Raw genomic sequence first — 25,581 nt, forward strand, 5'->3', positions numbered from 1 at the left:
ACTCAGTCGGCTGATTTGAATTGACAGCAGCTCAGGGACCCTCCTGCCAATGGATCTATCTCCGCTCCTCTGCACAATTGTTCCGTGAATAAATAACCATCCCTTGGGGGTATTTTGAAATATGTCCATCGTTTATTGCCATCTTCTGTGCGCCAAGTTTTCATATTTCTCTTTCTCGTACCCCAGAAACAGGTGGCTGTGCCGAAGGAGTCAAGCTTCTCGTTGCTGGCGTGGCAAACATCATAGAACTGCTTTTGGGGATGAAAACATTGGTTGAGCCGACCGAGAGCCGACGACAGCAACAGGATGCAGGTGAGTTGGGCAACAATATTTTCTTTCCGTCCCAGGGCGAAAAACAGCTCGCCCAATGCCCCCGCGATAGTTTGACCTTTCCAACCTGACAACTTGTCGGGACCGATCTCGAGAAGACCGTCGCATTTATCATGACATCCTGTTTTCGTGGCACACTTTCTGGCACAGTTTGGCGCACGGAGCCGGAAGCGAAAAAGTTACCAGACCACGTCTCGGCGAAATCTCGGCGAAACTAAATTAACAAAAACTCTGGATACGCGCCATTCTGCACTGACCGCACACTGATTTTGTTTGTTACCCGGTACCGCCCGGCCCGGCTCACGGCGGGCAACATCATTATCACCGGGTGGCCACCATGAAGTGAGTGCAATCTTTAGCGAAACTTTACCGTGGTGCCCACAAACTAACCTGCCGGCGCACTCGGCGGTCTCAAGCTGGCTGTTGTGGGGTTGTGTGGTGGAGACGCGGAAACCACCTTGGAATGAAATATGAACGCGCATTCCACCCTCGTCTTCCACCCTGGCTCTGTGTCGTTCCGAGGAATGCCAGTATCTTTCCGGAGGCAGCCGTCTCACTCGCCTAAGTGAACAGTTGCGAGAAAACTAGATAAATAATTCAGAAGCCACTGCCACCGGATCCCGGAGTCGGATCCCGGTTTCCGTGCCGGTCGCGTGAAGTATTCGCTAAAATTTTAAGTTATGCTCCTGAAAACTGCCATAACCGATCTAGCCCTGTCTTCTAACCGTAGTTCCGTCAAAGAAATTGAGTACAAATCTCGGCAATCTACAGCGCGACCCTGGTTTAGATGTATGAACTTCCGAATAGGGTAGTATGAGAAGGTCACGGCGTTCCGTTCGGTGGGCCCTGGTCGGTGCAATATGTGCCCTGATTAACAACGCTCCACAAACCTCGGACCTCGGCCGGTTGATGGAAATAAAATTACAAAATAATCGCAAATGGCTGTTCGCTCCGGAAGCGCAAATTACGCGACCCGCAATCCCGGACGGACTGGCGAATGTCACACAATCCTCATTATCATCATCATCGTCGTAGTCCTCGGCCCCCGGTTCGAAGAAAGAATTGTAGTGCTGGACAGCACGAAAACATCGGCCCTGCAACAAAGCATCACAATTTTAATCGGAGACCCGCATAACGGAACAACACCCGGTCGGAAATGACAACCGGAAGCGGTGCATAACGCCACACCGTGTTTTGCCTGGTAGCGTGACATGCTCCCCTGGTCCTGTGGAAAAGTTCTACTGAAGGGCCCGTTCCCCCTGTGCCCGTTGTTCCATTTTAGGAGTTGTTGTGCACTTCGGGGAAACTAACTAACGGAACTGAGGCTTTCTGATGATGGCGGCGATGATGGTAGTGGCGAAGTGATTGAATTTTCACAAAACTCAATCATCATTAGCGTTCAGTCGTGACGACGGCGATGACGCCAGGGACGCTGGCTGACTGGCTGGCTGGCTGGCGAGGAATAATTCGTAATTAATTCATGTAGACGAAACAGCACTGCACCGGCGGATCCGGAAACCAGCCCACCGGATGCTCGAGACCCAGGTGGGGATGATGTTGAAAATAACGGAAAACGAGCGTCCGAAACGCTCAACCGGATCGAAGAGATTGATTGAAGCCGCCAGCGAAAGCCCGTAAGCCATCACGTCCTTAGACACGTGACATGAGTCCACAATGGTGGTTCTTTCTCAATCGGTCTCTCTCTCTCTCTCGTGGCAGTAGACGAGAAGTGTTTGAGAAGAGAACCGGTTCTACCATTAATTTTTAATGCACCGAAAACGGCATCAGAATATGACCGAATGAAAAGGAACGTACCGGTGGCATCATCATTCACGCAAATGCGCATATCGCAATACGATGGTGTCCTTTAGAATTGCCGACGGTGCTGAGTGCTTTTGTGGCTAACCACAATAAGCCCCGAGTGGCTCCTTTTTTGCTCGGCCGGTTTCAACAAGTGCAGAACTAACGAGATACGGCCCGCGTTCGCCTCTAATCCCGATTGGTTGCAGAGTAATTATGTAAATGAATTTGCAATTGAAACGATTAAACGCAAGCGCGGCTCGAATGTGCACAAATTATATCCGCCCATCATTATCCTATTATCCCAATGATTAGGTCTCCCTTTAATTTCGCCACGGGGAACACGGAACGACACCGGAATTTAGTTGCAGTGCGCCCAAGCCACAGCGTGGCATAACTTTCAACGACCTCTCATTAACGCCGGCTATAATGTGTCGGTGGCGCCAGCTATCCTGCCGATAGGTTCGGTTTTGGTGGGTTCGAGTTTGCACGTGGGCCGCATTCCGCTGCGGTGGGTAGTTTATGATGCCAACTGATCGACCTCACCGTAAGTTGGCTTTAGCGATTGGCCGCGGTGACAAAGGTTAAAGAGCGATATTGAAAACCCGTCAAAGGTGATCCACCGGAATCGATTCACGAACGCTGTGGGACGCTGAACGAACCATACTCTCGCCATGTGTCAATATTCGACCAAAACGTTTGATAAAGAAAATCTCTCTTGGGAACCCAGGAAGGAAACCACCGCCTGGAAACATAACGAGCGGTCTTTCATACCCTCATCATATTTCACGCCACAGGCACGGCCCGGCCAAAGCGATCGAATTAAGTGCAAATAATCGTGATAATCCTCGGAAGGCTTCCGCTTACCGGAATTAATTTCCCAAGCGACACATATTTTCACTTTCACTCCAAATCCGGAACGGCCCGGTATTTGACAGCCAGCACGTCCACCCTCCAGACGGCCCCAAGACAACAGTGGCAGGACTTTCGGCAGAAGCGTATCTGATGGCGGGGAAACGTCCGATTGGGGAATTGTGGAATGGAACTGCACGAGCATTCCGAGAGCGCGGATTCAACACCGTCAATCAACGAAACAGCTACGGTGGGAGGATGATAAAATTAGCGGACATTTGTAACCTTCGTGGGATGAATTTTGCAGTTCGTAAAAATCGACATTTCTCGGTAACGACCGACCGAATGTAGACGTAGAAATTGCTTTTCTTCTTAAATACATTACTTTCGACAGGGGGCCATATTTTAAAATTGCGGTGCGAAGGCGGAAAATGTCCCATTCTTCGCGCCCCACATGTGTTCCGCGGACGGGGACAGGGCATAAAAAGACGGAGTCCACGGAGCCGTCCCAATTGGCGCAGTATCATCTGGAGTGCTGGTGCTCGAAATAGCTGCATTTCATCCGCTCTCGGCTCGCTCGAGGAAAGTGTTTGGTTCGTTAGTGAGGCAATTCATAATTCATCAGCGGCGCTGGCACTGGCACTGGATGTTCGGCGATGGCTTCCCGCGGGGCCAAATCGTTGCAAAGAGGCACTAGAAAAACTTTACGCAAATGTTTTATTCATGCCGCAATGCACCCCACCTGGGAGGGAGCGTGTTTGGACCCCGGGAAAAAAGCGGATGGGTGGCACTGTAAAGTAAAATGATCACAATTTTACACATGGTGCCACATGAACTAAAACTTAGGTCCCATTCGACGCCATGATGAATAGAGTGAAGCAAATTACCAACTTCACTCAACGGGATTCGCTGTCCTGAAAACGTTCCCATCCATGTTTACCAATCAGAGTACCAACTGTTGGACCACGGCCTACGGCGGGCAATGTCCGCAGCGTCTGCCCCTTAAGTAGCGTGCAGGTGCGGGACCAGCTCAACCGCATTGCACCGTCGGCTGGAATGCGCTAGAATGCGGTGGACGGCCACCACACTCGGACGATGCGCTGCACACGAGATAATACCCACGGGAAGGAAGTAAGGACGACATTGCATTCAATATTAATTAAATTTAATACTTTATGCAAATGGCGGCAGCGGCGGTGGCCGGGCCGCAGCAATCGCTGCAACAGCATTGCGCCTTTGGTGGGTCCTTAGTCTCCTTTGTCCCTGCTCTCGCCCGTACTGACGTCCTACCACCAGCAGCGCAGCAATGGCCACGGCAATGGGAACTTCCGCCCGACAACTCCCAATAGGAAATTAATAGTTTTCCAACAAATATTGCCCATCGACACGACCAATCGGTTCTATCGTTCCGTTTCATACGCTGCTCGTTGCATGTTCGCCTGCGTTCCGGGAGTTCGGGCAACCGTACTTCGGTTCGGCCGATTGGTTTCAGAACTATTTTGTCGGTTTGAGGGTTTAGAAATGGAATACCATCCAGGATTAATGCTTGGCTTGATGTCTAATTACTTTCTCTCAATTCCGATTCCATTCCCACCAGCAACAAGAGAAACGTCGCGAGCTGCGCTTAAAACGATTCTGGCGCACCACAACCAAACCGCCAACCTCCTCCGAGGAGTCCGGCGGCTGCGAAAGTCCTACAAAACTAGGACGAAAGGCCTTCCAGCAGCCACCGGGCGGCATGAGGGCCTCGACCAGCACCAGCAGCAGCGATAGTCCGCCGAAGCTGCCGGTCTGCTCACTGCCACTCCTGCAGGTGTGGCCAAGCCAAGACTCACCGCGCGGTGAAGCCGATGGCCAAAGTTTCGTCTTTCCCATCGTGGCGGATGATCAGGTAACGGCCGGGAACGAACGACCAGGTGCCCCAGGAAGAATGGCCTTAACACCGTTCCGTTTCAGCAACAAATGAACGATCGACGGAACTCGCTGTTCGTCGATCATCTGCAGGCGGGCGACAGTGGGATCGACTCCGTGCAGGCGTCGCCTTCTCCGATCGCGATGCCGTGCCACCCGCTGGTCGTGTCGAACGCCATCTCACCAAGTGCATCGCCTACGGCCGGCTCACCGACGCCCTCGGTGGACCGGGCCACGAGACGCCCGTCGACCTCGTTGCTGCACCCGGACCACGCGCGGATCTTCGCGCTACGTGCCCCCACATCGCCGGACCAAGTGAGCCTGGCCAGCTTGCCCGCCACAATCTGCGACAATCACAGGGCATCCTCTACCCCCCATCCATTCCAGAGCTCGCTGGAGGACAACACGGAGTTCAACGGGCCCACCACCAGCAACCAACTCTGCACGGCCAGCTCGAGCACCACGTCGTCCCTGACTTCCGTAGCGGTAGCCAACCTGGGCCAGAACCCACAAAGGTACTTGCGCCGCTCATGTCAAAGGTACCTTGCACCCATCAGACCGTCCACTCTCCACAGATCCTCCGACCCGTGGCTGCGACCCGAGCGCGACAAAGACAATCCCGATCTGGACCAACGGCGGGGCTCGACGATGACGGCCCGGCTGTCACTGTTCGATGCGCTCGATCTGGAGTACGCGCTGCTGCGGGCAGCGGCTCGCGGTTCCGTGGGACCCTACTCACTGAGCGAGTCGCTACACAAGCTGACCTTCACCCAATCGCTCGCGTTCCCGGCGCTGGCCCGTGGGCTGGCCACCAAGCGGCGCAACTCGGCCGAGCAGAGCTCGTCCCGGCCGCTCAACCCGAACGAGTCGGGCCTGAACACGTTCGCGAAGGTCGTGACCGCGTGTGTCCTAGTGATGGTTAGCTTTCTGGTGTTCCTGGTGGTGTACAAGTACGTACGGACGTGAGGGTTGCTCCTGGCCCCGACCGAGGTTGCCACGATCCAGGCGACCACCACCATCGCCACCACGCTGCACCAGCAGCTGGCCAATAAGACGATGGTGTCGGGGTTCAGGAAGCTGTTCAATATTGAAACGTAATGCGCAAGGCTGCAGTGTGACCCGCGACGCAGCTGTGCGGGCTCGCGTACCCGTTACTAGAAACTATGTGGCTGTGGAACTAAACTGTGGTTAGTGCAGGAACTCTGCTTGGGCCCCCCGCCAGCGTTTCGTTTTGCCTTTGGGATTTCCTTCGGATTGTTACCGACGACGACGATGGCGTGGCGTGCGACAATGGCTTAAACTCTCGGTGGTGCATAGTTTCAATGAAACAAAAAGAAGGATACAACTAATCGGTTTCAGAAAAATGTTTTACGCAGAGCCAACACCGCAACTCTCGCTCACGCAACACTTCTGCGCCAGTTTTAGCCGCTCTTAGCCACCGCGGTGCGCGGTGGCCAGGACGACCCACAAACATCCAACTAATCCAAAGAATCGTTCGACGTTACGATACGAGCATATCAGACTCAAAGATGCGTTGATAATCTTACTCACCGCGATCCGTGGATCCGTGTGATGTTCAGTTTCTGTAATTCGCGTTACTCAAGGTAGTTCATCCTCTTGTTATCCTTTGGGAGTGACAATAAACTATTGCGTTGCGTATTGCGATCCAACCGCCCTACGCCCTACGTTTATGCACGCAGCCGATAGATTGTAAATGTGACCTGCGCCCTGCGCCCCTTTTTTCCCACAGATTCCATCTTTTCCGCTTCGTTTCCTCAATTAGTGCATTAAGGCTTAAGGAAAAGGACCTTCGCGGCGCATTGTAAATACGCGGCTGGCGACCGGGACAAACGCACTGTGGACTCTAGAATTTAAGATGTAAGCAAAGGCAGTGCGCAGTTTGTTGTGCGCGGGGTGGTTTCATCGGAACGTTTGCGCAGGTTGAGTTCGGGTGCGCAAACGGGGTGGAGCTTCAACGTTTGCAACGTAACTGGCACTAAAAAGTAACTCTACTCTGTGATCAATACACGCTAGTAAAAGGGTGGCGAGAAAATACAATCGTTAGCCGCACACCTACACGGCGCATCCATGTAATGGGCTCAATCAAGAGAGTAACGTACACTACACGCGTAACGAATTACTAACTATAAGTATCTGAAAACCAACCATGAAGCTAAATAATACATTCACCTTTCTTTGAACTCCAAAGTGACTCGTTACCAAAATCTTACGACCTTTTCCACCCTAACAAAGTATTGTACATTTTAAACCGCAGAATGGCCCATTCCGTTCGCTTTGCTTGTTGGAATGCACAAAAACTGTGTGCTTTTGCTGGTAAATGAGTGTACTTTGGTTGGCTTTAAACATTATTCGATTACAATATAGGTGTAAGAAAGTTACGACTACATTCTAAACCGCTTGATTAGCAAGCAAACCAGATACTTTCTGAACGATATCTTTTCCACTTCCCTGTCCGGCTAATACGATCAGCAATGTGCCTGTGCTTTACGATCACGCACCTAGCTTTGATCTGTGATGAGGATTACTACTTAAACCGTTTTCCGAAGACGATAGCTATGTTTCGAGTAAAGCTTGCAAAACAGCCACTACAGAAATGGGTTGTATTGCGATATTGCGATTATTTTCCGTTAGGTGAACAACGAGTGAAAATGTCAGGCCGAAAACTCTTGGTCATCGCCGTGCGTTTTCAGCCAATACCAATCGCCGATCGATTCCGATTCGTAATGCTTCGCTCTTGACCTCGAGAGATTTTGAGCAAGTTTTGCGTTGATTTACTCATCGTTAGCTTTTGCATCTGCATTTTGGATCGTAAAACGTTCAGAAATATATGCGTATTCGTTTATAAACTGACTTCATGGTATAGTGTGAAAGTGATTTCCTTCCGAAAAACGCGATTAAACCAAACAGGTAAGATTGAACATCTACGTTTGTTTCTACCTTGTTAAAATAAAATACGTTAGTCTTGTGCGAGTTTTGATACTTCCGTGTATTTTAAAGTTTGAAACTTTATTCGTCCCAGTTCGTCTCACGTCACAGACAGCCACATCGTTTCACTACCATATTTTTGTACCTTTTCAGATTAATGTTCGCATCGTCGATGTGATACAGCACCGAGATGGGGTTCAGTTTCGTCGGAGCACAGCACGGTTTCGGTACGCGATTCGGACGAATCAGGTGGACCAGCGTTTGGATCAGCGCATGGTTCGTGGCGTTCATTTGCGCGTTCAGCGGGAAGTTGCACTCCCCGTAGCAGAAGAACGCCCCGAACCCATCCGGGGCAATGATCCAATCATGCCAGTTGAGCTGCCGAAAACTCACGTACAGTGTGCGTATCTGGCAGCCTTGTCTTCTAAGAGCACGAGGCCCGCTGGGCCATTGGCGAAATAGATCGTGGGCCGAAGGACGCTCCGTTCGCTTGGCTGCACTTTTGTGCTTGAGGCTCCGTTTCGATCGTTGACCAGCAGGAGCAGCAGCATTCCCAGCGTCTACCGTCTGCTTCAGTAGCTCCGGACCTTTCCAGTAGCCCACCAGAAACGGTTGATAGAGGCCGAATTTGTTGGATAAAATTAACCCGACTTCGTGCGGCAGTACTATCACATGCGAACTCTCCGCGTAGTAGACCTCCACGAAGACGCCCTTGTTGCCGACACCGTCCACTACCCACCGGTGCAGTGCCTTCGTGGCGTTTATCTCAACCCATCCTTCGTAGTTGTACGGAACGGAGTGGTCCGCAACGTATTCCAACCGGTGCCGCTCCTTTGCCGCATCGTAGCCCCTTATCAGCGATACGCGCACCGTGATCTGCCTGCCGCGTGTGAGTACATCCAGCGGCCGGATAGCGCTCCGATTTTTGTAGATTCGCAAACTGGCGTACAACAGCTGGTTATCGATACCGGCCGCAATTTCGGTGGTGTCGAACCACAGCCGACGGTGATGGTGGCGTATTTTCGGCAAGTGTCTGTCGGCCTTGTTAAGAAACGACATTATGATGTCACTCTCACCGATGGCTCGTTCGTCCGCGATCGTCAAAAGGCTGTTACCGCCGATGGCCGCGGATCGCTTTCGCCTTCGCCTCGGGACGTCATTACTTTCTTCGTCGAACTTGTGGTAGATGTTGAGCAGAAACTGTGGTGCTGATTTCCTAGGGGCCAAAAATAAAAGCATTTCAAGAAAGGTTCCGAAGTCCACCTCCGAACACAAAGCGCTACTAACCTGAGCGACGGATGAACGTGCGTTTTGTTCGGCCGGTCGGGAAGCCCAAGCAGTTCGAGTAATTCGTGCTCGATCTCCTCTTGTTCGTGCGGTGTGGCACTCTTCTCGCGGACAGTCTGGTCAACGCCGTTGTCAGTGTAGAATCCGGAAGAATGCACCAGTGTTATCGCCGTAAGCAAAATGACGACGCAGTGCATGGTTGGCGCCATTCGTTCCAGTGCTGCTTGAAGTTGGCCCAAAAGGAAACTGAGCTTTTCCTATCGGAGCGTTAGTTTTTATAGTGATCTCTTTAGCTAAAACGAAGGACGAAGTTGGGTAGAATCTGCGACACGACGGACAGGCTGCGCCCTATTGTACCTTGGGGTTTGGGTCTGGAACCTTTCTGTCTGTTCAAACAAGAAAAGCACCAAACATCTTGCTACCTTAATGTTATTGCTATATTTGCCTCTGGGGTAAAAGAACATTCCTCTAAACGATCGTCTGCAGTTTCAGGCACACATCAAGCCCGACAGTAAGATCGGCCCGGTGCCGGTTGACCAACTTTAGCAGGTTGATTTTCTTCTCCTTCGCGTTGTTCGATTCCAGCTCGTACAGGGTCGATAAGTTCACCAACAAGGACTCGTTCAGGCAGGGTTTCGGGTTGCGCTCGATCGCTGCCTCGTACAGCGCGATCGCTTCCTTCAGCTTGCCCGCGTACAGCAAGCAAACGCCCATATTGTTGTGCAGCATCGTGTTGGTCGGAGCCTCGACGGACGCCTTTTGGAACAGCTCGAAAGCACTCTGGAAGTCGTTCTGAGCGACCGCCAGCAGCCCACGGTCGATGAGATCGGGCACCTCTGAACATTTACTAAAAGCAAAAGCACAAACTCACGTCATTCCGAGCCCCCGAAGGACGACCGCAGGGGTCACCTACTCTTCCTTTAGCCGCCGGGCTTCTGCGAACTTTTTCTCCGCCCCTACAATATCACCACACTGCAGACGGATACGGCCCCAGGCCGAGATAAGGGTGCGTCGCGAGATCAACACCATTGTCTGGTCCTCGAGCAGACGGTTCAGAAGCTGCTCGGCCAAGCCAAAATCCTTCACGGCCAGCGAACAGTTAATGATGGAATGTAACACACGGGTTTCCCTCGACGACCAGAGCTCATGGGCCTCTTTCGCGTGCGGAGCACCGGCACGATCGAAGTATACCTTGATTTGAATGACGATCGCCAGCAGCTCCGTGAGACGGTCCAGAGCTACACGGGGCGCACCCAGGTAGATGGGAAGCTCGGCTAGCAGCAGGCGGAAAGAAAATGGAGCCATCGATCCCTTCCGATCGCTGTGCATGTCCGGGTGGTAGAACTCGTAGAAAACATCCGGATTGCTGAGCGATCCGAACGGCTCCGCCTCTACGCGGGCGATCTCGTACTGGCCGAGCTTTATTAGCAGTGCCAAACGCGTGAACCACAACTGCAACGAATTGGGGCTGTGCTTCACCGGGTGCCCTGCGTGACCGAAGCCCTGCTGTTTGATCGTGAGCAAACGGGCGGTCAGGTTAACGGCCGAACGGAAACAACCATTCTCTATGAGCTCGCGCAGTCCTCGTTCGTCTTGTGTTACGTTGTCAGGCAACAGCAGCTTCCGTTGCTGCGCCTCATTCGTGTCGACCAGCAAACCCACCGCTTCCTGGACCGGATCCGTCAAATCGGTGGCAACACTCACTCCGGGCATGGTAAGATTGGCAGGTGGCACTCCGGGCACGATCCTCGGTGGTTCCCAAAGGTCGCGCAAATTGTCCGGCACATTCGTCGCTGGTTTCGCAGCCATGGCACTGTTCAGGAGATAGTCGTACGAAAGGTACGGCTCCGACACAGCAGCCGCGTCCCGCTTCGATCGGTCGCCTGCAACAAAGAAACAACCAATTAAAGGGGCCACTCTCGAATACACGGGACACGGGACGCACCGACGGTAAGGCTATCGAAGCAGCTGGGCGGATCATTGGCGAAATATTTGCTGATGTTTGGTTCCATTCTGGACAATCGTCTTCGGGGGAAAAACACGGGACTTTTCCCTTCTCGACAGCTGACACTTCGAATGACAGCGCCATGTTTACTCCAAACTTCTGCGCCCGCGTTGCTGAAATGCTTCCATATTTTAAATATGCTCCAAATTCCAGCAAATCTGCCTCTTCGTTCCGCTGGAACCCTCTTTAAACTCCTTCATTCTGCGTGGATGGATTTTGGCTCAGGAACTCAGGAGCATTGGGAACATTGACGAAACGGAATGTTTTCAAAAACAATGCTGCAACACACAGCGCCCCCTAGTGGCCCGTTTGGCGAACTACGCTTCGAGTGACGTGCCTGCTTGTCCTCTCTCCCTCTCTTTCGCTTTGTCGATTCATCGATCCGTTCCGCCGTTTGTAAACATCGTACGCTCTCGCTCTCTCGGCGCTCTCTCTCCAAGCGGCAGCAGCGGGTTCAGGCGGTTTAGTTCAGAAAATGCAAATGGCGTACGCAGAACAGCAGTCGCAGTGAATTTTTCTTCGCCGCCCGATTTCGTTCCGCGCTACACTTTACGTCATGTTTGGTCACATACTTTCGGTGCAAAAGTGAGGCGCCACCGATCCGGAACACCGATTCACTGGAGTACAGCGCCGAGCGTGTGTTTTTCGTGCGAAAATCGGCTGTGCATCATTTTCCATGCGCTAACGGGAGGGTGCAGACGATTGTGGCGTGTGTGTTTGTTGCGTAGTGTTCGAGATCACAACAAATTGGCGCGCGCGCCCGATTTTCGCTGCGTTTCCCGCGGCCCTGGCGATGGTGGTGGCCAGCACGTAAATCCATCCGGTGGCGTTCTGTTAACCCGAGAGCGGTGCCTATCGTGGTCGCAGGTTTTCGCGGTTTTTTCCTACGCTTCCGGAACAGGGGACGGAACGACACGACGGGGGACGCGCTGCGACGGAGCTAAGGCCACCCCACGCGAGTAACGGTGATACGGGCCCCACGGCGGAAGGAACGCGCGCGTCCGCTCTCCGAGTGAGTACGGGATCGACTTAATCGCCGCATTTGTTTTCAGCATCGAGGTAGCAGCATCGCAACAACAGACGTCAGTCGTCGTTCGTCGCTCGTGTGTACTTTCGTTCCGCCTCTCGCATACAGGCGCACCCAGTGTTTGGTTATCGGAAAATGCGATATTTTTTGGAAAATGTAATCGAAAACTGGCTCGGATTAATGGGGCTTGCCGTTAGTCGGGGCCCTTTGTGGTTCCGTACACCCGTCCACTCCGCGCGGTATCGGTTTCATGCAGCCAAACCCCAAACAGCGCAGTAGCGTGGGGTCGGCGCTTGCTTTGTGAGAAGGGTTACGTTCCCTCGCACGATTCAGTCGCTCGCGAACCGTCGGAGAAGATGAAGCAGTTCAGCGGGAGCTCCGTTGGAACCGGTTGAAACACCGAAACCATGTGACACCTCGGCACCAGAGAGAGCGACTGTGTTGGCCCGAACGGCGCCCGAGTGCGGAGACGCGTGCGGCTCGTCGGTAGATTGAAGAGAATCCGATGATCGAAGATCGCGACCCCATCATAGGTTTTTCATTCGTATTGCTTTCGGTGTTTCCATTGGGCACGTGGCACAAAACGGTGGCAACTATGGTTAATATTATGTCTGTTGTTTGCAGCGCTCATTTGGCAGAAAACGATCACGATGAGCGAGGTGGGAGTTAACAGCAAGTCGGAATCCATGCATCCGGCACCGTCGGCATGGGAACAGCTTACCAATCCCTCGCTCGCCGAGCAGCATCAACAGCAGCCAGCGCAGCAACCGCCGCCGCAACAACAGCAGCAGCAGCAGCAGCAGCAGTCGCAGTCGCATCCACAGCCTCAGCAACCCCAGCAACAAACACAAAGCCCCGTTCCGGCGCTGCAGCTGCAAGCGTCAAGCCCGCCAACGGCAAACAGTGCGCTGCCGGCAACGCCTACCAAAACCTCGCCGCCCCCGGATGTAGCGCACACACCGTCCGGTGCTCCGGCAACCCCCGGACCGGGGGTTCCGGGTGCGCCGAGCTACACCGACGAACTGGCACCCGAGCTGGCCCAGCAAGGCTGGCGAAAGTTTTGGTCCAAACGCGAAGGGCGCCCGTACTTTTGGAACAAACTGTCCGGCGAGTCGCTGTGGGAACCACCGGTACTGAACCGTGGCCCCCAGCAGTTTGATCCCCTGACGGACCCGTTGGGCATTTGCAGCAGCCATCCGGTCGGTCCGAATGGGCCGCTGCCGCATCCGCACAACAACTACAACAACGCGCATCCTTCGCCCCACAACCACACGCTGAAGCGGCGTGCCTCGGAAGATGCGCCCCATAACGCCGGAAGCGGGACACAAGGAACCGGTGGGACGGGGGGGCCTCCGCCGCTCAAGAAGTACGTCCTGCCGGGGCCCTGGGATCTAGAGGTGGCCACCAACGTGCTTATCTACGAGCGCCTACCTACGACGAACCCGCAGCCCTTCCCCGAGGTGGAAGCGCTACGGGGATCGCTGACGATGCGGCTGGCCAACACGTACGAGGATTTGTGCAATAAACGGGAATCGATCGCACCGCCCAAGGACTCGTTCCAGCGGTGGCTAATGGAGCGAAAGATCGTCGACATGGGCAGCGACCCGCTGCTGCCCAGCCAGTGCACGCTGGAAATTTCGCCCCAAATGTACCGCGAAATACTGCGCGACATTCCGATCCGCATCGTGAAGCCGAAGTTTACGGGTGACGCGCGAAAGCAGCTTTCGCGGTACTGCGACGCAGCGAAGAAGATCGTCGAACGGCGGGGGGCGAGCGAAGAGAGCAAGAAGATCGTCAAATGGAACGCCGACGATGCGTACGAGTGGCTGCGGAAAACGGTCGGCGCCAGCTACGAGGACTTCCAGGATCGTCTCATGCACCTGCAGCGCCAGTGCGAGCCGCACATCATCGCGACGGTGCGGGTCAGCGTGGAGCAGCTGTGCACCAAGCTATACCACCTGTCGGTGCAGCACGCGCGAACCATCCGCGACCGGCACGCGCAGATCCTGAAGGAGAGCGGCATACCCGAGCTTACGACGCCACTGCAACCTCCGGTGACGCGCAAGGTGTGGTGCTACCCGGTACAGTTCGCGCTGCCCTCGCCGCGGATGCCGCAAATCGACTACAACAACGACCGCGATCACATGGTGATCAAGTATACCAACTCCGCGGTCATGTCGGCGCCGGACACGCACGTCGTCAACATTTCGCACCTGCAGAAACTGGAGCAGCTCTATCGGTACAACTGTTTCGATGACAAAAAATTCGATCTCTTCATCGGGCGCGCGTACTGCATGCTTAAGCGGTACTCCACCTTCCTGGGAAGCAGCGCCAATCCGAATCACCCGGAACCGGAGCTGACCCAGGCCGCCCTGCCGGCTGTCGTGTTTGAGTGCTTGCACCACCATTTCAACGTCACGTTCGAGTGCTTTGCCAGCCCGCTGAACTGCTACTTTAGGCAGTTCTGCTCGGCGTTCGGCGACACCGACTCTTTCTTCGGCTCTCGAGGCTCGTTTCTGGAGTTCAAACCCGTGTCCGGCTCCTTCCAGGTTAATCCTCCGTACTGCGAGGAGCTGATCGATGCCACACTGCAGCATATCGATCGGCTACTGACCGATTCAGTCGATCCCTTGAGGTAAGTGTGTGCGTGTCCGGGTGCTGGAGGCAACCCATTAATCCGCGATCTTACTTCAGCTTCATCGTGTTTCTGCAAGAGTGGAAGGATCCACCGTTAAAGTGTCTGTCGAAGATCGAGGACAGCTCGTACAAACGGAAGCAGGTGGTCGTAATGGCCATGGAGCATGAGTATCGTCACGGAATGCAACATTGCATACCAAAGTGAGTTTGGCACCGTCTTCCCACACTGGCACACGGCTTCAATGTTCCTTCATTTCAACAGGTCAGAGGTAAACTTCAAGAGCATCGTGGGTACGATGGTCGTGTGGTTGCAGAACGCAGCCGGCTACGCAAGATGGGCACCGACCGAAGCCCGTGTCGATGCGCTGCTGGAAGCGTTCCGGCCCGGACGTGAACGGGACCGGGATAAGGTGGCGGCCACGGTTCCCGTTCAACCGAGCTGTTCCGCCAGCGCCACCTCGTCGGATGCGGCCGGTTCGGGCAGCACCAACGAGGCAGCCACAGGTCCAAACAAGCCTTCAACACCAGCCACCGTTTAAAGAGCGGCGGATCGTTCGCAATTCGCACTATTTTCCACGCGCGTCACGTGCGCCCATTACACAAACCGTAGGTAAAGTCGCTCTCTCCATTTGCGTTTGCACCAGAGACAAAGTGTAACCTCGTCCTTTTCTCGTAGCACGCCGTACGCTTGGGTCGGGGCGATTTTGGTACCTGTTGATCGGTCGAGAGTACTCTGAGGCAAACATATTTTGATCGCATAGCTCTGTAAGTAATCGAAACGAGAATTGTACATTTTTCTAGTGAAAATAGTTAAAGCAGCGTGCAGGGTGACAGACAGACAGAGAGAGAGAGAGAGAGATTCTCAAATGGCCGGCCCTCACGAAGGATTCATCGGAAAAAACGAATTTTCTCTCCGTACATTTATTCAATCGTCGCAGACGCCACCACCGTCAGTTGGGGCCAAGCTCCATGCGCTGGACGTGAAAGCCGGCAGTTCTGTAGAGAGCATAGTTATCTTTTCCCTAAATTGAACGAACGCGAACGAGCACCCCAAATAAACAGTAAAACGGGGCAGCAATGCAAAGAGTTCACACCAAGGACGGATAACAGTATGCCGGCTCCGGTGGTTGGGATGTAGAAAAATATGTATGAAAAACGAGATGTACGCGCGTATATTTATTGTAATCCGTTCGAGCCGACCCGACTATTGGTTAGTGGTTAGTAAATTTACTTTCATACGTAAGCACGGGTTGGACGAATGAGCTTCCGTTTCGTCCAACCGGAATCGTGCCCCCTTATTCTTGGAAGGATCTCTTCAACGAGCGTTGAAGCTACCGGTCGCCGGTTTTACAACAAGTTGCAATCTTTAGTTTTATCATTTGTGCGTCCACGTCCACGTAAGACAGAGATTGTGTTTTCCTTGTTTTTAGTCTTCTAATGGACCGTAGGTTTAAAGAGATAGCCTCTGATTCGTCTTAAATACAGGATACGGTACAATGAACAGGCGGCGGTCCTTCAGAGAGATGCGAGATGAGAATTTGGTGCGTGCGACGAAATGACGGCTGCTGATCATCTTTAAGAGACACAACTACAAATACCTAGGCGGTAACGGGGCGCACGGAATGTGAAGAGTATAGTTTTTTGTTGTTCAACTAATTTTAGACTATAATAATTACAGCCGGGGTCACGCTCGAGTGCGGCCGCTTGTAATGCGCATACGAAAAAGACGATAAACCAAGACGCGTCAATCAACGGAGCGTACATTGATGCATTTCACTTGTTGACGTACTTCTCCTTGCGGATACGATCATCTTTACTTCTTATTCAAAGCAGAATGGGGTGCAGACGGTAAAAGGTTCAATAAAAGGTGTTGGACAGTTGCGCCGCATAAAGCAAACTTAAACACCCAACCTTACAACACTAGCTCCAGAGCGTTCGAAGGAAGTGAGGCAAGTAGAACCCGCGCGGGCTCCGTTTCAGATTCAGACTCCAGTATGTTACGGAATGAACCAATAAACAATATCGTCATTGAAAACGGGTAGCTGGAAGCTTTTCAATTCTGTCTAAACGAAGCCTCTGTGTGTTGTGAAATTGTGTTTCCTGGCAACCAATCAGTCCTACAGTGCGCAGCCTGAATGGTGAGTCATTTTGAACGACTGAAGCGCAAATTGCACAAATTTAGTCATATTTTACGTCAGTAAATTATTCTACAATATTTTACGTTAATCTATCGACCAACGTGCGGCCATTTAAATGGCTCAACGAAGTTGTTTTCACAATTCGAGTCGTTTCTGAAGGCATGCACAACTGACAGCACAAACGTCTTCGTCTCGCGAAGAATTTGCCGAAGGAGTTCGGAAGAAGCAGTGTGAGCGTGAAAGGGACGGACGCTTTTCACGCATCTTCTCGCACAATATCTTCCAAAAACTCCAATCGGGCAGGTAGAGAAAGTCGTGACGAGGTGCGTAGTGGAAATTGGTGTTTAATCGAATCCTGCACCACCGTTTTCTGCACGGCCACAGGGCCACACATTGGACTTTGAAGGAGTGCGCCATGGATTGAGTCCGCGACTCTCGGCTTGTGCTCCGTGGTGGTGTGCTGTAATTTCGTGTGCAGTTGCTGATGGGACGTGACAATTGTTCCCTTCTTGCGCCTCTTTTTGTGTCTCCTGATTCTTGAAGTGCGCCCGTGGCCGCAAGCGAACTTGTTGGACCCGAACTCTGGAGTGCGGTGAAAAATCGGAACGAATGACCTCGGAAAATGGCGTGCGCTAGTAGTTCGTCCGCGGCCAGTATGGAAGTGGTCGGTGCGGCACCCACCAATGTCGCCGCCGCTGCGCGACCCTCGCGCTTCACGATGGAAGGGGTTGGATCACGAGTCATCCGCGGACCGGACTGGAAGTGGGGCAAGCAGGTGAGTCAGCGAGCGGAGGCAGCATCCGGTTCACACGGTGCATTCCTGTACGTAGTTCGCGCGTTCCAAGCGGGCGCGGCGGCGGCCATCGCTCGGGAGGTGGTGGTCGTCAAGATCGAAGGATTTTTCTCTCGCAGTCCGAGGAAGCAATCCGATGTGGGTCACGGTGAAGAGGAAGGCGAAAACATAAGATGCACAACACCACACATGTCACGGGTAGCGGAATGAGGGAAGACGAGAGATGGGAAAAATGGCCGTTGTCGGTGGTGGCAATTCAGGTAGTGCCATGAAATCCGATTCAAACCCAGCCTCAATCAGCAAACGAACAGAGCAAGAAGGGCTACGGATCCCTCTCGTTTCATGCCCGGGCTAGCAAAGAAGACCCTGAGCAGGTGCGGATCTTCTGTGTCAGGAATTGTGAATAATTAAAAACTAATCATTTCGTCCCATTGAGGCGGCGATGAGTCCATAATAAAGCGAAATCTGTGTGACATTACATCATCTGCTCGATGCTGGCACACAGGAGCGGAGTAGGCGGCGGCGCCACGGCTGGCAATGAATCAGTTGATGGTTTTTTAAATCAAAACATCATCATCTAGCAGGCGGCGTCGCCCATCATGCCCCGCGGTGACCCGGTATTGATGGCGGCTGATATTGAGGGTTGATAAGCTGGATTTCCGCACTGTGGCGTGGTGTTATTTTTGATTCCAGGACTTCCGCATTTCGTGTGCCGCATTTCGCCACGGCGGGGCAGGTAGCAAGTTTTTAATGTACTTTCGAACGATTTTCGTAGGATGGCGGCGAAGGGCACGTCGGAACGGTCCGCAATTTCGAGTCGCAGGAAGAGGTGGTGGTCGTGTGGGACAACGGGACGGCGGCCAACTACCGGTGTGCGGGGGCGTACGATTTGCGCATCCTGGACAGTGCACCGACTGGCATCAAGCACGAGGGCACCATGTGCGACACGTGCCGGCAGCAGCCCATCTTCGGCATCCGGTGGAAGTGCGCCGAGTGCAACAACTACGATCTCTGCTCGATTTGCTACCACAGTGATAAGCACCACCTGCGGCACCGGTTCCACCGCATCACGACGCCGGGCGGCGAGAAGACGGTGCTCGAGCCGCGGCGCAAGACAAAGAAGATTGCGGTGCGAGGCATTTTCCCCGGTGCGCGCGTTGTGCGCGGTGTGGACTGGCAGTGGGAGGACCAGGACGGTGGCAATGGTCGCCGGGGCAAGGTGAACGAAATCCAAGACTGGTCCTCGGCGTCGCCCCGCTCGGCGGCGTACGTGGTGTGGGACAATGGGGCGAAGAACCTGTACCGAGTGGGATTCGAAGGAATGGCCGATCTGAAGGTGGTGAACGATGCCAAAGGCATGACGGTGTACCGCGACCATCTGCCGCTGCTGGGCGAGTACGGGCCGGGTCGTGGGCCACACAACTTCCAGATCGGTGACCAGGTGACGGTGGATCTAGACATCGAGATCGTCCAATCGCTACAGCACGGCCACGGTGGCTGGACCGATGGGATGTACGAGTGTCTCAGCACGACCGGCACCGTGGTCGGCATTGACGAAGACCACGACATCGTGGTGGCCTACCCGAGCTCGCACCGGTGGACGTTCAATCCGACGGTGCTGACCATCGTTTCGTCACCGGTGTCCATGCTCACCGACAATCAACCGCAACAGTTTGCGGTGGGCGACTTTGTGAAGATCTGTAGCGATCTCGAACGCATCAAGATGCTTCAGCGGGGACACGGCGAGTGGGCCGAAGCCATGGTACCGGTAAGTGCTGCGTGCTTTGCTTTTCTGGTGACTGGTGCTTTTCTAACTTTCTTGTTGTTACAGACCCTCGGAAAGGTTGGCCGAGTACAGCAAGTGTACCACGACAACGATCTCAAGGTGGAGGTTTGCAACACATCCTGGACGTACAATCCGCTGGCAGTGACCAAGGTGGTAAGTGAATGAGCCCCTTTTTGTGATGCCCCCTCGGTACACGCTCCGTGCGCCCTCTACCCTTAGGCTTCTTCTTCCGACGGATCGACGGCCGTTACCACGAACGGGGAACGATTGTCCGCGATACTGAAGAAACTGTTCGAACCACACGCGTCTGGCGACACGACGGAGGAGCTGGTAAAGGCGGCGGCGAACGGCGACAAGTCGAAGGTAGAGGAGTTCCTGTCGGGTGCGACGGGCACCCAAAATGTGACCGTGTCTTCGTCGTCCGGCGCGGCCGAATCGCAGCCGTCGGTGGTGGTGAAGGTGGACGTGAACGGTGTGTTTGCTGGCCACACGGCACTACAGGCGGCGAGCCAGAATGGGCACCTGGAGGTAATACAGGTGCTGCTGCGCTACAATGCGGACGTCGAGATCGAAGACAAGGACGGCGATCGGGCCGTTCATCATGCCGCGTTCGGTGACGAACCGGCCGTGATGGGGTTGCTGGCCAAGGCGGGCGCCGATTTGAACGCGCGCAACAAACGCCGTCAAACGGCACTTCACATCGCGGTCAACAAGGGCCACTTCAACGTGGTCAAGACGCTGCTGGAGCTGAGCTGTCATCCGAGCCTGCAGGACTCGGAGGGCGACACGCCGTTGCACGATGCCATTTCGAAGGAGCACGATAACATGCTGTCGCTACTGTTGGACTACTGTGCGGACATTATGCTCACCAACAACAATGGCTTCAACGCGCTGCATCATGCCGCCCTGAAGGGCAACCCGAGCGCGATGAAGATCCTGCTGACCAAAACCAACCGGCTGTGGATCGTGGAGGAAAAGAAGGACGACGGCTACACGGCGCTGCACCTGGCCGCGCTGAACAATCACGTCGAGATCGCGGAACTGCTCGTGCGCATGGGCAAAGCCAACATGGACTGCCAGAACGTGAACCTGCAGACGGCACTGCACTTGGCCGTGGAACGGCAGCACGTGCAGATCGTGAAGCTGTTGGTGCGCGAGGGTGCCAATCTGAACATTCCGGACAAGGACGGCGACACGCCGCTCCACGAAGCGCTGCGACATCACACCCTTTCGCAGCTGCGCCAGCTGCAGGACGTCGAAGGCTTCGGGAAGATCCTGATGGGTCTGCGTAACGTAAGTGGCTGCGCGGCACCGAATGCCGAACGCTTGGTGCGTGAGTAAGGTGATGTTCCTTTTTATTGTTGTAGAACACGGACAAGAAAGCATCCGCATCGATCGCCTGCTTCCTGGCGGCAAACGGAGCCGATTTGACGATCAAGAACCGAAAGCTTCAGACTCCGCTGGACCTGTGCCCCGATCCCAATCTCTGCAAGACGCTGATCAAGTGCTACAACGAGCGCAAAACGGAGGATATGGACATGACGGCGGCTGGTGGCGTTGGGGGCACCACAGCCAATGTGCAACCGATTGTGCTTCGCGCAGCGCCCACCGACCCATCGGCCACGGCATCAAGCTCAGGCAGCGCTCCGTCATCGTCCGGTGGCACCACTGCCACCAATGCTCCCGCCGGTCCGAGTTCCATGGGCCTAACGCACGCCCAGATCGATGCGAGCTTGCTGCTGGATTTGAGCAAAATGTCCATCCAACCGAACATAGCTGGTGGGGCAAACACGAACGTCAGTGTGAACAGCAATAGCAGCAGCTCGGGCGGCAATGGAGGCAGTGGCCCGCTGGACGAGTGTCTACTCTGCTCCGACCAGAAGCGCGACACCGTATTCAAGCCGTGCGGCCATGTGGTGTGCTGCGAAAATTGTGGGCCCCACATCAAGAAGTGTCTGATCTGCCGCGAGTCCGTGTCGTCGCGCGAAAAGATCGACGAATGTCTGGTGTGCTCCGACCGGAAGGCGTCGGTATTCTTCAAGCCGTGCGGCCACATGGTGGCCTGTGAGCACTGCGCACCGATAATGAAAAAGTGTGTCCAGTGCCGGACGCAACTGGAACAGATGGTCCCACTGTCGGTGTGCAGTGGTGGGCCCGGCAATGTGATCAACATTCAGCACCACGCTGACGACGGCAAAAAGGACCACCTGCATCATAATGCGTCCACCCAACAGCAGCACCAGCATCTGCTGCAAGGCACAAACAAGGCTGGCTATGGTGTTGCCATGAACAACACGATGTCGCCCAACACAAGCGCCTCGGTGACGACGAACCTGATGGTGGGGGCTAACGCCACAGCAGGCGGTGCCAGCAGCAGTATGCTCGGTGCAGCTGGGGGGCCATCGTCGAGCAATGCTACGGCGACGACGGCCTTGACTACGACCAACAACACCGGTGTCGCTGGCGGTGTGGCCGCCTCGGGCGTCGCACTGAACAATCTGAACTTAGCCGACGACGTGCAGAAACTGCAACAGCAGCTTCAAGACATTAAGGAGGCTGTAAGTGACGGAAAGGAACCGGCGAAGTCGGAGTGTGGTCGAAGATTGCTCATTCCTTCCTTTTCTCAACTTTGCAGACGATGTGCCCGGTTTGCTTCGATCGCATCAAAAATATGGTATTCCTGTGCGGTCACGGTACGTGCCAGATGTGCGGAGACCAAATCGACGGCTGCCCCATCTGCCGCAAAACGGTCGAGAGACGGATTCTTCTCTTCTAAGATGCCTTCCTTCGTGCTCCGTCGGGCACCAGGCCCTCCAAGCTTTACACATTTCCATGCTGTTCCCCATCTTCCCGGCACAACACTCTGACCCTGCACCCAGTTTGGAACTGCTTTTAATTGTTTTACACTACCGTCGCACGGGAGACGGTACTTTCCATTGAATTATGTTAAATATTTTATGCTATACGCGGTCGATCGCTGGTAGCCAAACGAGTGCTACGGAACGAAACAAACGTTAGGTTTACAGAGAAACACTGGATGTGAACAAGTGATGCTAAGCTGACCTGCCGATTTAGAGGCAAAACACTTTACGGGCATATAGCATGCACCGATTTATCGTATGTTGATCGTATATCGCTTTAATTTGCGTTCTTTTGTAATCTGATCTGATATACACGTTAAATAAACTACACCACTTGGTTCGCCCTGCTCCGCTTGGCACATGAACATGGAACGATTCCGCACTGATGCGGTCGAGGGAACCAACAAAAGGCAGCCCAATGGGCGAGAAAACAAATGAAAAATAGCAAGATTTTAGAACGATAGAATCGTTAGGTGACACACTACTAATTAATGGTTTATTTCTCAACCTCTTTCACTTTGTTCGTTTCCTGAACAATGATCTCCTTCAGAAGATCCTTTTTCTGCTCGAAGTAGTCTCGGAACCAGAAAATATGATCCCGTTTCGCCTGCGCCGTAATGTAATGGTTCTTCGACAGACCCACACAGACCAGCTCCATGAAGTGCCGAATGGGGCCCTTCTTTGGGCACCATCCCTCGAGGTGTTCCTCCAGGAATACATGCTCCGTGAACGACACTTTCCGGTCGTCGTCGCGCCCCTGTTCGTTGTCGATCGGGAACTGCCAGAGCTTTCCCTGCTCAGTCCACAGGGCCATTTTTTGGAAGTGGTTGGCCGGCGGATGCGTAACGGTGAGCTTCAGCTCCCGTTCATGCAACTTTGCCCACGTCGGAAGCTTATCGGGAATTTCTTTCAGCGACTCCAGTTCGGTTAAAATGCCCAGCGGTTCCTCTCCGAACAGTTGCACGCTGCCAGGACCACCGGCGGCCGTAGGTAACTGTTTCCGGGGGGGCCTGAAACGCCCCTCGGAACGTTCATTTCGCGATGGTTCCGCGGCCCGCGGTCTGCCGTCGTCGCGTGATTTCTTCGCTCGTTCAATCACTTTCTTAACCAGCGTGCTGCGTGCGGTGTCACGCACGGGTTCCCTTTCGCGGTCGTCTCTATCCACGCTCATGCCGGAAATGATGTTCGTAATGGCACCATTATCGCCACCGGTTGGCGATGAGTCCAGCAGTTTCGACAACAGTTCCGCCTCCGTTCGCTTCGTGTCGCCGCCCAGGGCGTTGGCAACGTTTCGGGTTGCGTGAGCAAGATCCTTCGGACGTTCATCGTCCGAATCGGAGAAATCGGTAGCGGCTGCCTTGCGCTCTTTGGCTTTCGTTTTTCCTTTTCCCGGTCGCGGAAGGTCCACCTTCTTGACCAGCTTCACTTCGCTCTCGGTGTTCATCATTGAAAGGAGCTCGTTGAGCCGGTTCAGTGCAGCGGCCGATTTTTTGCCCTCATCTTCCTTTGCACTATCGGCCGGATGTTTGCCTGCTCGCGGCTTTTGCTTCCCTTTACCATCATCACTCGGGGCACCAGTATCCGATGCGAACCCATTGCCGGCGGCCGGACACCCAGGGACGTTACGCAACTTCTGTAACCTACCGGTCGTCATCGTTCGGAACATGCAGTGGTTGTGGAGAAAAGAAAGTATGCACTTAGAATGGAAGATAAAGATCTAACAAGGGCACCATTTACCGAAAGAGCGATCGACGGATAATGTGGAGCATGATCACGTTGCGATCGACGGGGAATCGCAAATTTCGCTCAAATCAACCAACTAGCCCTCGTGTGTTTGTTTACAAATGAAATAGATTGACGTTAGCTTTCACTGCACACTCTCTCTTAACATTTGTGTTCAAATAAATTACCCGACGCGGGACATCCTGTTTCTACCCTCCCGACAGGGCCCTATCTGGCTAACAGTACCGCGATGTACCATCTCCCTTTATTTAGTATTTTACAGATTACTTATAGATCTATACTTATACTACAGAAGCCGCGGATATATGCGTATAAACAATCTTGGCTCCTCCAGGGCTGTCAGTCAGTCAGTCGTGATTCCGCTCTTTGCACAGCCGGTTATCAACAAACGGTTAACAAGGATTAACAAAGTGGTTAACAGCAAACGGTTAACTAAGTGTAAAACCGATAAAGTTGTGCCAACGTGGAAAACTTATCTTCTCGCAGCTGCAGCAACATCTGCTGCAGCGGCTGCAACAGTAGCTGCATCCTCTTCCCAGCACTGTTCCTCTCGCTTTGGGAGCAATCAGGAGTGGCAGATGTATTATTATTCTTATATCTTATATTGAGACATTCTTTGTAATCTTACAGTTATTCGCACGGCCTATTGTGAGCATCATAACATTAGGCGTATCCTAAAAAATCGAACGATTTCGTTCCAATAAACAAATTAGCAGCCTTCAGTAACTCACAGCACCCGTGAGCTACCGTGATCGAAGCTGTCAAACGTCGTCGATTGACAATTGGAAAGAAAACTTTGTTTGGTAAACAATCAGAACACGAGCAAGTTTAGCAAGCATTCTTCTGTAATAAATTGTCGTAATGGAATCTTCTAACCCTGCTAAAGATCCATTAGCAGTCGCGTAAGTTGACGGGCAGACAAGGATAAATACGTGTAATAGCGCATTTCTTTCTAGAACCTCGCCTATTTGTCGAAGGTGGCTGTCTACTGATGACGATTTGGTGTCGGTCACTTCCGACGAAAAAGTCGCATATCTTTTACAACAAATATTCGCCTGTACAAAAGTTCAGGTAACATGCCCTTCTAAAATGAAATTTTCCCCGACTTTCGTAAACACGATTGCGACATGTTGTTCATCTTTTTGCAGAAGAAACTATTGGCAGAGTTTCCATCGTGTTTGTGTTCCACCTGCAAATCGCACTTGGATTCGATGGATATGTATCGCTCGCTGTGCAATTTAAGCAACGTCAAAGTCGAACTGTTTGAGGAAGAAACCGACACCATCCATTTGACTGCAGAGCATTGTAACAACGACCAGCAAACCGATGACGTTGAATCGGTGTGGATCAAAAGTAAAGTGGCCGCAGAAAGTGCGGAAGAGGATTATCAATCGAGTCAAACGGTTTCTGATTCACAACAAATGAATAGTACATACGGTTACAATCGTCATGACGCTTTATTTGA

At 53.3% G+C, this 25,581-nt stretch overlaps 7 protein-coding genes across 7 annotated transcripts in view; 4 read left to right on the top strand and 3 right to left on the bottom strand.

The window, feature by feature from the left end:
* The first annotated feature begins 274 nt into the window (after positions 1–274).
* On the top strand, positions 275–5,859 carry LOC131205273 (uncharacterized). The gene is given in 4 exon segments (XM_058197305.1): positions 275–312; positions 4,580–4,940; positions 4,943–5,208; positions 5,281–5,859. Coding segments are annotated over 4 exon segments (1,212 nt in total). The 5' UTR covers positions 275–306.
* A 2,085-nt stretch (positions 5,860–7,944) lies between these two features.
* On the bottom strand, positions 7,945–9,323 carry LOC131216474 (protein 60A-like). The gene is made up of 2 exons (XM_058210974.1): positions 9,127–9,323; positions 7,945–9,055 (listed from the first exon to the last, which is right to left on the bottom strand). Exons 1-2 carry the CDS (start codon positions 9,321–9,323, stop codon positions 7,945–7,947), a joined length of 1,308 nt encoding a protein of 435 aa, XP_058066957.1.
* Positions 9,324–9,551: 228 nt separating this feature from the next.
* LOC131216347 (trafficking protein particle complex subunit 12) lies at positions 9,552–11,195 on the bottom strand. Its single transcript, XM_058210811.1, has 3 exons — positions 11,072–11,195; positions 10,040–11,009; positions 9,552–9,973 (listed from the first exon to the last, which is right to left on the bottom strand). The coding sequence occupies exons 1-3, from the start codon at positions 11,136–11,138 to the stop codon at positions 9,595–9,597; spliced, it is 1,416 nt and encodes a 471-aa protein (XP_058066794.1). The 5' UTR covers positions 11,139–11,195; the 3' UTR covers positions 9,552–9,594.
* Positions 11,196–12,808: 1,613 nt separating this feature from the next.
* On the top strand, positions 12,809–15,534 carry LOC131206193 (mRNA (2'-O-methyladenosine-N(6)-)-methyltransferase). The gene is made up of 4 exons (XM_058198640.1): positions 12,809–14,793; positions 14,853–14,996; positions 15,058–15,405; positions 15,472–15,534. Exons 1-3 carry the CDS (start codon positions 12,809–12,811, stop codon positions 15,332–15,334), a joined length of 2,406 nt encoding a protein of 801 aa, XP_058054623.1. The 3' UTR covers positions 15,335–15,405; positions 15,472–15,534.
* A 2,059-nt stretch (positions 15,535–17,593) lies between these two features.
* LOC131206192 (E3 ubiquitin-protein ligase mind-bomb) lies at positions 17,594–22,684 on the top strand. Its single transcript, XM_058198639.1, has 7 exons — positions 17,594–17,708; positions 18,502–19,494; positions 19,558–19,665; positions 19,732–20,805; positions 20,880–21,216; positions 21,289–22,070; positions 22,148–22,684. Exons 1-7 carry the CDS (start codon positions 17,652–17,654, stop codon positions 22,286–22,288), a joined length of 3,492 nt encoding a protein of 1,163 aa, XP_058054622.1. The 5' UTR covers positions 17,594–17,651; the 3' UTR covers positions 22,289–22,684.
* Positions 22,685–22,843: 159 nt separating this feature from the next.
* Positions 22,844–24,353, bottom strand: LOC131205933 (small ribosomal subunit protein mS31). The gene is made up of 2 exons (XM_058198249.1): positions 24,111–24,353; positions 22,844–24,013 (listed from the first exon to the last, which is right to left on the bottom strand). Exons 1-2 carry the CDS (start codon positions 24,140–24,142, stop codon positions 22,870–22,872), a joined length of 1,176 nt encoding a protein of 391 aa, XP_058054232.1. The 5' UTR covers positions 24,143–24,353; the 3' UTR covers positions 22,844–22,869.
* Positions 24,354–24,837: 484 nt separating this feature from the next.
* LOC131206585 (uncharacterized) overlaps positions 24,838–25,581 on the top strand; it is a 951-nt gene continuing 207 nt past the window's right edge. Inside the window, exons 1-3 of the mRNA XM_058199192.1 lie at positions 24,838–25,018; positions 25,073–25,187; positions 25,265–25,562. Coding sequence (XP_058055175.1) covers positions 24,978–25,018; positions 25,073–25,187; positions 25,265–25,562 — 454 coding nt within the window. The 5' untranslated portion in view covers positions 24,838–24,977. The remainder of the gene's footprint in view (positions 25,019–25,072; positions 25,188–25,264; positions 25,563–25,581) is intronic.

This window comes from Anopheles bellator, chromosome 1 (assembly GCF_943735745.2).
Source record: "Anopheles bellator chromosome 1, idAnoBellAS_SP24_06.2, whole genome shotgun sequence".
Lineage (NCBI taxonomy): Eukaryota > Metazoa > Arthropoda > Insecta > Diptera > Culicidae > Anopheles > Anopheles bellator.

Coding starts and splice junctions, on each gene's coding strand:
- LOC131205933 (XM_058198249.1), bottom strand. CDS start 24,142: ATGCTCCACATTATCCGTCGATCGCTCTTTCG. Junction 24,014..24,110: donor ATCCGTCGATCGCTCTTTCG/GTAAATGGTGCC, acceptor GACGACCGGTAG/GTTACAGAAGTTGCGTAACG.
- LOC131206192 (XM_058198639.1), top strand. CDS start 17,652: ATGGAAGGGGTTGGATCACGAGTCATCCGCGGACCGGACTGGAAGTGG. Junction 19,495..19,557: donor GGGCCGAAGCCATGGTACCG/GTAAGTGCTGCG, acceptor TTGTTGTTACAG/ACCCTCGGAAAGGTTGGCCG. Junction 22,071..22,147: donor TTCAAGACATTAAGGAGGCT/GTAAGTGACGGA, acceptor TCAACTTTGCAG/ACGATGTGCCCGGTTTGCTT.
- LOC131216347 (XM_058210811.1), bottom strand. CDS start 11,138: ATGGAACCAAACATCAGCAAATATTTCGCCAATGATCCGCCCAGCTGC. Junction 11,010..11,071: donor CTTCGATAGCCTTACCGTCG/GTGCGTCCCGTG, acceptor TCTTTGTTGCAG/GCGACCGATCGAAGCGGGAC. Junction 9,974..10,039: donor GCCCGGCGGCTAAAGGAAGA/GTAGGTGACCCC, acceptor TTTTGCTTTTAG/TAAATGTTCAGAGGTGCCCG.
- LOC131216474 (XM_058210974.1), bottom strand. CDS start 9,323: ATGCACTGCGTCGTCATTTTGCTTACGGCGATAACACTGGTGCATTCT. Junction 9,056..9,126: donor CACGTTCATCCGTCGCTCAG/GTTAGTAGCGCT, acceptor TTTGGCCCCTAG/GAAATCAGCACCACAGTTTC.
- LOC131206193 (XM_058198640.1), top strand. CDS start 12,809: ATGAGCGAGGTGGGAGTTAACAGCAAGTCGGAATCCATGCATCCGGCA. Junction 14,794..14,852: donor GATTCAGTCGATCCCTTGAG/GTAAGTGTGTGC, acceptor ATCTTACTTCAG/CTTCATCGTGTTTCTGCAAG. Junction 14,997..15,057: donor ATGCAACATTGCATACCAAA/GTGAGTTTGGCA, acceptor TCATTTCAACAG/GTCAGAGGTAAACTTCAAGA.